Here is a 10,526-nt window from a genome sequence, read left to right as displayed (position 1 = left end):
TTACATAATTCTCATCACACTTCAATTTTCTCTTCGTCATACACAACTCTGGATCTGAGCATAATCGCCGGTGAGATCAAGCGAGCCGGCACCGGCGACGAGTCACGAGTTACGACGAGTAAGTTCAATCTCAGTCACCGGCGATAATGGATCCGGTGAACTCAACACTTGGCCGAATGCTATTGGATGAGATCACTCCTGTGGTTATGGTTCTCCGAACTCCTTTTGTTGAAGAATCTTCTCAGAAGAATCAACTCTCCTTCATTGAAATGCTTTCTCCGTTCTGCAATTTCAACAATATCGACGGTCAACTCCATTTCCATACAAATTTAGTGTAAAATACTAATTTTTTGTTTGTGTGTGGAACTTTTTGTGAAGTGTTTTACTTTATTGGAAATGCAGTGCCAGTTCGAACTGCTAGTGATCAGCCTTACAGACTGAAGAAGTTCAAATTGCGGTTGTTTTATGCTTCAGATATACGGCAGCCTAATATCGAGGTACTTCTTTTAGCTGAAATACTAGACGGACAAGTATATACTTCAGTTGAAGGTCGTTAAATTATCAGTTTTTATTTTTGGAAGATGAAGTTGCAGTACATTAGCAAAAGAAGTGTATTTTGATGATTTGCTTGCTTGGAATGAAACTCTTTGTTTTCATGAAACGAAATTACTGCAGTGCTTCAAACAGCAGCTACTAAATAACAAAGTAATTGCAGAGAATTCTTTATGTAATAATTTGTTTTGATTCGGAAATTTATGAGGTAGCCTGGCACAAAATCACAAGAGGTTTTAGATTTAGTTACTTATGGGAGAACAAAAAAAAAGTGACTTTCTCTATAAACCAGTAAAACTTGATGAGATCAGGCTTCATCCAAAATATAAACCACCTTTCTCTATGTTTGTACATTTGGTAACAAGAAAAAGGAACAGGATTGGGGTGCACTAATCAAATTGGTCCTCGTGAATTTTGAAGGTTAAATTGAGGAGAGCTACATAGTACATTTTATTATTATTAAACTCGAAATTGTTAGAGACTAGGAAATGAAAGGGGTTGTGGGTGACTGTTTGCTGTGCATAGTTAAGGTAGCAAGCTGTTGAAGAAGCTTTAGTAGAGAAAGAGAGGTGAAAAAGCAATTCTAAACCCCATGGCTTAGTTCAAGTGGCAAAAGTTGTGTAACTTGTGGCCTAGTCACATGTGTGAGCCCCGCGCCACACAAACTAAGCCTGTTATTTAAGTGTAGAAGGGTAGAGGAGAGGGAAAATTGTTCTCGAGTTTCTTTGGTTGCAGTTGGTCCTGAGGGTTCTAGGGGGTGGCCCAGATGGATTTCTTGACCAAAAGAAAAAAGGAGTTGAGCCGAAGACTGAAGAGAAGGGTATGACTACATGAAGACCAAAATCTTTTGGGACCAATATAACATAGTTAGTTAAATCTCATTCACCTTACATTCTGCAAAGACAGTTGTTATAAACCATTGGAACAAAATATTGTACTTAAGTGGCAACATGATGACTTAGAGAACAAGCTCCATCTTGATACGTTTTGAGGACCTTATATGAACACAAGAAAGAATGTTGAATCTTTGAAACCTAAGTTTTGACACGATAAAGTGAAGATTCGTGAAACCATAACCAAGAAATGGGGTATGGGGGTGGTGTTTCCAGAACCTAGCCCTCAACATTTGTGTATGCGCATTCCAAGATCTACATCTTTTTGGAGGGATCGTTTGGTATAGTGTATTAGAAAAAATAATGCATGCATTAGCTTCGTGTATTAGTAGTACCTTGTTTGGTACACTTTTCAAGCCTTAGTCATACACTTTATTGTGCATTAAGGGGTGTATTATTAGTACATGAAAATCCGTGATATTAATAATGCAAGGGATCTAGCATAGTTAAAGACCCAATTGCCCCTCTAAACCTTTTTTAAAAAATCAAATGTAAATATATATTTTAAAAAAAATTCATGCAATGCTTGATATTTTTAATACACTAAATCAAACAATGCACAAGAAATAATGCAAGCAGTACTAATACACTCTATTTGGCATTATTCTTATACACCCACTAAAATGACCCGTTAAAAAGTCCTTAGTTTCCAATGCAATATGGAAAAAGTTCTAAAATATAGTGTTTCATTGTCTAGTACATGGTTGCCAAACACCAGGCTTTAATCTTTGTGAAATAAGTGCAGCTTTTCAATTAATTATCTGCCTCTGTGGAGGAACTAGTGATACACAAAATATTGTTTTTTTTTTTACAAAGACACAAAATATTGGTTTAAATTCCCCCTTCATTTACTTTCTTGTCAAATTGGCCTATTCCTTCCAAAATCTGTTTCTGCTGGAGGTCAGAACCATTAAAATATTCAGTTTATGCTTTATTTGTTGGTTTCTATGACCTGAGAACTGAATGATGGTATCTTTTTTCTGTATTATGCTTGTTGCCTTTAAAATTGACATGTTATCTTGTCTAGGTTGCAAAGGAGCGGTTAAACCAAGTTATCACTGATGCTGGAGAGAAAGATCTTTCTAACTTATCTTCAGAACCTCTGCAAATTGAGAGTGTGCTCAACTGTATGTTTTATGCAGTTATATTAAATTGTTAAATTCTTTTTTATCCTAAAAAGAAATTTTTTGATGAAGTAAAAAGAAAAATATTAATCTCCGAAGTTATCAACTTAGGACTTGGGATAATTAATGCAAGTGTATCAACTTATAAAACTTAGGACTAGCAAATTGCAATATACATTTCACTGTGAACTGCTAGATTAATAACTTGCTTGTTTTGTTCCTGACGTAGTTAGTTTTTGGCTTTATTTAGTCCCCAAAACCATTTAATTACTTTCTGTGTTTGGAGCTACAAAATAGTTTTCTGTCTGGAAGTGTGTGATTGTGTTGGACTAATTCCCTTATGATGTGCAATGAAGCTTCTCAAAACGAGTTCCTACCGTCATGGTTCCAGTATTTCAACAAAGAGCTAGTACGTACGGTCTCTTTTTCAGAACATGAAGCTTTTGACCATCCTGTGACATGTAAGCTGCCTTTTTATCTTACACTTTTTGAGTCACTTTCCCCTTGTACTCCCCGGTTTTCATTTCTCTTTTCCTTTTTAAGAGATGAGGTTCCATCTTACTTTTCTGGATTCTGTTTCTGGCTTACAATGCTTCTCTGTCTGTGGTGATCATAATATAGGTCTTTTGGCTGTTTCTTCACGGGATGAAGATCCTATCAACAAATTTGTTGACCTATTCAACATCAATCAGTTGCCTTCCCTACTTAATGATGGTTCAATGGATCCAAAAATGCTAAAGCATTTTGTATTGGTACACGATGGTGTGGAAGTTCCTTTAGAAAGGTTTGATGCTCTTTCCTTCTGAAATTTTCCATGGTGTAATCTAACACAGCGATTTATAACATTGAAATTGTTAACATCACAATCACAAATCCATGAGGATTGGAAGTTGAAGTATTTTAGTAAAAATATAATCAGTGTCATTCAACCCATTTATAGTCTCATATTTCAGTCGCTTAGTTATTTTGTCGCTTTAATGCTCCCAAGGCCTTGGGCTAGTGTGTAAGAGCACAACATGTAATGTGTAGATAGGCACCCATCATGGGTTTAAACCATGCAACAATTTGAAATATGGTATTTAAGTGGAGAAAGGTAGAGTCACGGATCCATTATCTATCGAGTTCTGAATCGTGCCGTTGGCCTGGCCCTTTAAAAATTTCTTGATTATAAAAAGAACTCTTGACATTCATTTGAAGATAAGGAACAAGGTAGAAAGATAAATTGAACTCATACATGAAATTCTTACCTTTGATTAATCAAAGAGAGGTTCAATTGAAGAAATACAATGGAACTTTCCCAAGTTCACAAAGAGTCTCAATATCATCACCAACATAAACATATGAACTGAGAGACCGTTTGGTTACTCTGATAAATAATAATAATCCTGGGATAAAATATAGGATTATTTTAGGGAATATTAGACAAAATGTCCATTGAGTTAAAATTCCTTAACCAAAACAACCAAATCATAATTTATGACCTAAAATGGCTATTTGACTCATTTTACTGCCGGGGAAGTGCAGGAGGGCATGCATGACTTTCAAAGTTTTGCCACTCCACGTGCCCCTGCCAAGTGAAGAGAAAAATGGGAAAATTCTTCTCCAGTACTGAGTATCTCTTCATGAGTCTCTTCCATCCATATAACAATTGCATTTAGTGGCAGAGGAGAAACTAGAAATGTTTTTACTCCATCAAAGAGTTTGAACACCAATAGCTAGGAACATTTTGCATTAATTTTACTTTTGCAGTTAGATTGAGAGGAATTCATATCTAAAACTTAGGCCTATTTTGACAAGATTTGAGTTAGTTGGGATTTATTAAAATCAGCTCGTTGAGGAGGATGAGCTGTTGCAATATATAAACTTTGTATGAACAGTGTATATGGATGTATATACATCTCTGATACTATAACTATAGACGATTATAAACTATTCATACAATATTGATATGTTACATATACAAGCAGGCTGCAGCCATTTTAGTTGAGATTTTTCTTTGTTGCCCGTACAGTAAGGGATTGTCTATACCACAGTTTTGGTGTTATTTCTATGCCACACTCACTGTGGGATAATCCTGGGATTGTTAGTTTCACGGTGAAACAACAAAATGACTAGGATGCCCTTCTCCAAAGTCCATGATAGCCACCTTGGGTAAACTATGTTTTGACTTCCATCATAATCCTGGAATAAGTAAAGTATTTGATGACAGAACGTGAAAGCATCAAAAGGATATCCATTAACATCTCATTTCTAGTGAAGGACTTCAGACAAAGTAGAAGAAACTCTGTTGGAGATGTCATCTTTCTCCTTTCCCTTGTCTTCTGTTCCTTTCCAAAAAACCATGTTTCCAAACCCTTTTAGGAGCCCCTTTTTCTTTATTAACATAAGGTATGGAAGGGCTATTTGTAAACCTAGAAAGTGCAGATGCCTAGACGCTGTTGTTGAAGCAGCCAGGCATTGGCCAACAGCCACAACAGAATGCCTGCTGGCCAGAATCAGGCTCTGGTTGTGGAGTAAAGCGCTTGGCGAACTTTTCTTATCAAGGTATAAGGGAACTCTGTATGCAAGTACCAAAAGGAGAGAACCTACATCAAAATATGGTTTTCAACAAAAAAGATCCAATTCTCTATACAAACGGGGACCTCATAAGTACACCAAAACGAAACTAGAGACAAACACTTCTATGTAATTTTACAAAAATCTAGCTGCTACTTCAATGGTCCTCCTAGTTCTCTTTTCCAGATGACCCACTTGATTGCTAATGGGGCAACACACTGTGCCTTCCCCTTTTAAAGTCCAACTTCGCAAACTTCCTTTTCTGTACCTGGCACAACCCATTGCCCCCCAAACCAATTAAGGGCCACCCTCCATAACTGACTAGACACCTTACAATGCAAAAGAAGATGATCGACAATTTCGCCTTCACACTTGCACATAAAGCACCAACTGGCATAGGTAATCCTCCTCTTTCTTAGATTCTCCGCTGTTAAGATTGCATCCCTAGCCCCTAACCATACAATAAGTCAACCTTCCTCGGAGCTCTAGGGTCCAAATGGAGTCATGGGGGAAAGAGCATTCCTCTCTCAACTTTGGAAGCAAATCTTCTTACTCTGCAGTACTAAGAACGGACTGTTCTTCTTTTTCTGCTTTTCAGTAGCTCAATGGTGCTTAGATGGAGCCTAGGCACTGCCGGTAGGTCATTTCTCTCCTGTTTCTTGCTTCTCCAACACTCTGATCCCTCCTCTTGTCATTTGTTTCTTTTCCTAGATCTTCTAAGTGGTATCTCCTTCACTTGAATAACCTTCAAACACAACAAGGAGCCTTGTCAATGCTCAATCACAAGATATAATTTGTTACTTAACAAGTCCCGAAGCCGCACAAAGTCGTGTTGATGCAAACTACATGCAGTGTCATCAAGGATTTCACATTTAACGTAGTCTTGGGATGAATATGCCAAACATAGCTATGAAAAGGGGCACACAACTGAAGAGGAGTAGCATTTTATTATGTTCACACTTACGTAGACCTTCTATTATAGTCCTTCTCCTCACTACATTTCTAACTATTAAATCTGTTTCTAGACTTATGGTTTTGTCTTACTGTGGTGGTTTTTTGGTTACAAAAAGATGAGCTCAATTTTGCATGATTTGGCTGCTAACGATGCTCTGTATTTTCTACAGAGCAACCAAAACCTTGGCAGAGATGAGGAGCACTTTTGGGGCTAATTGTTGTCATTTGCTGTGTATTAACTCCTCTAAGGATGGCTCAGAAGAGCATGAAAACCTATGGTCTGCTTATGTAAGAGAACCTTCTGAAGCTTATTTGTTTCACATCATATCTATTGGCTTTGTTATCTTTGTTTATTAGATGAATTAAAGAAAAAATATTTTCTTGTGTCTTACAGAAAACTGATATTTCACATGGCCAGCAGCTACGTTGCTTCCTTAGCTCAGATGACTTGGATGAGGTATTTGTTCCTGAACCTTGTATGGCCTGAACTTAGAGGTACTTTCTTAGGATAGCTGGTCATCAACATCCTTCTCCTTGATATAAGTAATTATTTACATGTGTGTTGAATTGAGCAGCTGAAAAAATTTGTACAAGATCTATCGTCTAAACATATTATTCCTCATATGGAGCAAAAAATTCGTCTGCTTAACCAGCAGGTATCTACCCCTCAACCCTGACTGATGTTTGGAATTTCATTTTATTTTTTTAAATCTTAGAAGTTGATGATAACATGTATGTTACTTCTATCGTTTTTTCTTACTTAAAGCTAAATTTCAGGTTTCTGCAACTAGGAAAGGTTTTAGAAACCAAATAAAAAACTTGTGGTGGAGAAAGGGTAAAGAAGATGCACCAGAAAACCCAGCTGGTCCAACGTAATTCCGCAAGCTCATCTCTCGTCTAGTTTGTGACATGGTTGTGTTTTCATTTTTCTTTAAATGACTGATGAGACTTTTTGATTGCTTTTCAAGGTATACTTTCAGCTCCATTGAATCACAAATAAGAGTTTTGGGTGATTATGCCTTCATGTTACATGATTATGAGCTTGCATTGTCTAACTATCGTCTACTTTCTACCGACTACAAGCTCGACAAAGCTTGGAAACACTATGCTGGTGTTCAGGTAATTCTTGGAATTATGTATTGGATATCCATTGTTACTAGCAGAGTACTTGTTGTAAGCTAAATTTCTGGATAATACATGTCTCTGGTATGATTTTCTTCACTCAATATGGAATCTGCTTAACTTGGGTTTCCAAGGTGCAGTTGCTGGTTCATGTAGTTTGATGAGCAAAACAATGAGTACCCACTGGTTCTTATTGTGTATTTTCCTCAATTATGAGTTTTGAAAGTTCTTATGTCTATTTGGCCTAAAGATTTATTCAATTGGCGAGTGACATTCTTAAATCATAAACACATGTCTCCGAAAATATGAAACATTTTGTGTCTTTATTGCATGTTTTCATGGAATAGATCGAGATTGGGAAAATAGTAAGTGCTAGCATATGAGCTCATTGGACACTGTATCTTCATATCCTCTGGGTGCATCAGGCAGCCACAGCACCTTGTTTTTTGTTTTATTTAATTGATCCATGCTAGTGGTAATGCATTGTAAATTACTGGTAATGCACCTCACAAATTGTAAACGGTCTCCTTCACTATCTTACTTTGAGATTTATGAATAATCTCTGAATAATGTACTTCCCCTTTTTACTATATTGAGGCATGAGAAAATTTTCTTTATTATGTATTTTTCTGTTAGTGGCTTTAAAACAAGAAATTTGACATTCAATATACCTTTCTCATTATGAGTTTGCCATTTGGATTCAGATTATTATTTTTTTGGTTACGGTTGGTTTTATTTTGATTTTGATCCCTGAGGATGTGTGTTTGTATTGGTTTTGAAGAATTGATGGTTGGTGTGTTGGAAGAATTGTTTTTGGAAAACAGCCTTCCAATGTTTTTGATTTTCTAGAAAACAAACATTTAACAATTCTGGGTTTAATTTGGAAAGAAAGTTGCTGTTCGAATAATAAAGTTGGCCCTTAGTTTGTGCTGATAAAGCAAATCTTCTTACTATACGAACCAGTCAGACATCTCTGCCATGCGGCTATCTTCTTTTTGTGAGGAAAAAAAAGGAAATTATTGTGCTTGTCATATTTGGTGCGGTTAAACCTATTGGGCTAAACATATTAGCTATTTTTTATTTACCTATTGAATGTAGTTGCATATCCAATTTATTTTTGGATAAGATCTACTTATAGGTTAATGTGAAGGTATATCAAACATTTTGAGAGAACTGGAGTGTTAGATACATTGAACTAGAGCTAGAGTATATTATTGGTGGGGAGAGATTGGAGTATCTTGGGTTTCTATTTGGGTGTGTCTTACTATTGATCCAAATACTGCATTGTCCATCAGATATTCTTCTGAGGAGAGGAGATCCAATATCCATGAGAAGTAGTCAGAACATTGATTACTCGTTGACTTCTTTCTTTGTCTTTGATGCATATGGAGTGTATGCATACAGCTGTAATCAACTGGAGTTATAGAAGGGACATGAATGATGAACTTCTGCTTAATGCTTTGTCTGGTTTTATAATCTTTCAATGTGTTCTCACCTACACTATTAAGTCATATTGCAGGAAATGATGGGGCTGACCTACTTCATTTTGGATCAGTCGAGAAAGGATGGTGAATATTGCATGGAGAATGCATTTACTACATATTTAGTATGTACGCATCCCTCTTCTATGTCAGTTATTTCAACTTTACCCTAGGCTATCAATTTTATTGCAGTTGTCTTTTTAATTTCCTCACCAGCGACCATTGAAAAAGAGAAAAAGGGGAATAGAATGGGCATAAATTAAGGAAAAGTTAAGACGGTAGTAGTAGTCACTCTGACACTTGTTTAGAAACCTGTTTCTCTTAAGATCTGCATGTTAAGCTTTTTATGTGACCTGGAAGCTGATGGATCAATACGTTGTTGTATTGCATACTTCTTAGTTTATTTAGGTGTTGATATTCTTGGTCTAAGTGTTCTTTGTTATTATTTTTATTTTAATTAATATCATTGGCCTTAGATGTAGTATAAAATACGATCTAAGGTTTTGTATGGTTTTGGTAGATGGATTAAAAGATTATCTTTTTTTTGCAGAAAATTGGATCATCAGGTCAAAGAAATGCTACACGTTGTGGCCTTTGGTGGGTAGAAATGTTGAAGGCCAGAGATCAGTACAAGGAGGCCGCCAGTGTATACTTCCGTATCTCTGGTGAGGTAATGCCCAATTTAGATATTTTGGTGGATGACAATCCTTATTTCCTGTTCTGAAGAGGTTTATTCTTTAGGAGCCTCTCCATTCAGCAGTAATGCTCGAGCAAGCATCGTACTGTTACTTGTTTTCCACTCCCCCCATGTTGCGCAAGTACGGGTTTCATCTTGTTCTTTCCGGGGACCTGTATAAAAAATGTGATCAGGTATTTGTTCTCACCCAATCATGCATATAGGTTATTAAATGCTGTGATCTAGAGTATAACTATTTATTCCGTCTCCATTATCAGATAAAACATGCAATTCGAACATACAAATGTGCTCTTTCTGTTTTCAAGGGAACTACATGGAGGCACATTAGAGACCATGTTCATTTCCACATAGGAAAGTAAGTTATAAATAACCTCCTTGTTTTTTTGAAACTAGTAACTTGTGTTCCTCAGCTGGCAATCTTCAAAAAGTGATCTACAGAGTGGAAGCAACTACAGAAGTCTTCGAAAGTCCATTATCTGTTTTTCATCATCTATACATTGCTCTTTACACCAAAAACATAGAGAACTGGTACAATTCCATTTGATTTTTGGAATGGAGTTGAACCCGCCTTCAAAGATACTTTCATTCCATATGTTCCACCATATACAAGCTGAGACTGTTCCCCACCATTTCTTCTAGCAAACTATGTGTTCAGGCATGGTCCACCTCTCCTGAGTCAAACTGATAAAAGCTGCACAAAACTGAGTTGAACCTCCTTGTTTTAATTTCAGAATTGTACTTCGATCATATTAGTCCTGTCTACAGACAAACTGCTCGGGGAAGGCAGTTGACACCATTGTTCCCAGAGCTTCTTGTTTTTTTCTTTTGTCTTAACTTTCTTATTGCATTGGTTATTTCATATCCTTGTACTAATCTAGCGATAGCTTCCCTCCCTCCGCTGCTACTGGTTATAATAAAAAAAGCTAGTTAAGATATTATTCGAGAATTATGGAGTAACATAATAAGGTTGTCATTTATTCAGGTGGTATGGTTTCTTGGGGATCTTTGATGTTGCTATCAAAAATATGTTGGAGGTTCTAGCTTGTGGTCATCAATCTAAGACAACACAGGAGTTATTCCTAAAGGATTTCCTTCAGATAATTCAGGTAAGCATAGTTTTACCCGTGAGCCCCCCCCCCCCCCCCCC

At 36.7% G+C, this 10,526-nt stretch overlaps 1 protein-coding gene across 1 annotated transcript in view; it reads left to right on the top strand.

The window, feature by feature from the left end:
- The window catches only part of LOC107007846 (trafficking protein particle complex subunit 8), a 19,548-nt gene continuing 9,022 nt past the window's right edge, over window positions 1–10,526 (top strand). Inside the window, exons 1-15 of the mRNA XM_015206655.2 lie at window positions 1–306; window positions 403–497; window positions 2,473–2,572; window positions 2,926–3,030; window positions 3,191–3,353; window positions 6,250–6,367; window positions 6,474–6,536; window positions 6,655–6,735; window positions 6,857–6,951; window positions 7,048–7,198; window positions 8,721–8,807; window positions 9,233–9,352; window positions 9,424–9,552; window positions 9,637–9,734; window positions 10,362–10,485. Of these exons, the coding sequence (XP_015062141.1) occupies window positions 147–306; window positions 403–497; window positions 2,473–2,572; window positions 2,926–3,030; window positions 3,191–3,353; window positions 6,250–6,367; window positions 6,474–6,536; window positions 6,655–6,735; window positions 6,857–6,951; window positions 7,048–7,198; window positions 8,721–8,807; window positions 9,233–9,352; window positions 9,424–9,552; window positions 9,637–9,734; window positions 10,362–10,485 (1,689 nt within the window). The 5' untranslated portion in view covers window positions 1–146. The remainder of the gene's footprint in view (window positions 307–402; window positions 498–2,472; window positions 2,573–2,925; window positions 3,031–3,190; window positions 3,354–6,249; window positions 6,368–6,473; window positions 6,537–6,654; window positions 6,736–6,856; window positions 6,952–7,047; window positions 7,199–8,720; window positions 8,808–9,232; window positions 9,353–9,423; window positions 9,553–9,636; window positions 9,735–10,361; window positions 10,486–10,526) is intronic.

This window comes from Solanum pennellii, chromosome 1 (assembly GCF_001406875.1).
Source record: "Solanum pennellii chromosome 1, SPENNV200".
In the NCBI taxonomy this organism is placed as follows: Eukaryota; Viridiplantae; Streptophyta; class Magnoliopsida; order Solanales; family Solanaceae; genus Solanum; species Solanum pennellii.
Note: the sequence above shows the minus strand (reverse complement) of the source record. Positions and strands in the feature narration are given on the sequence as shown.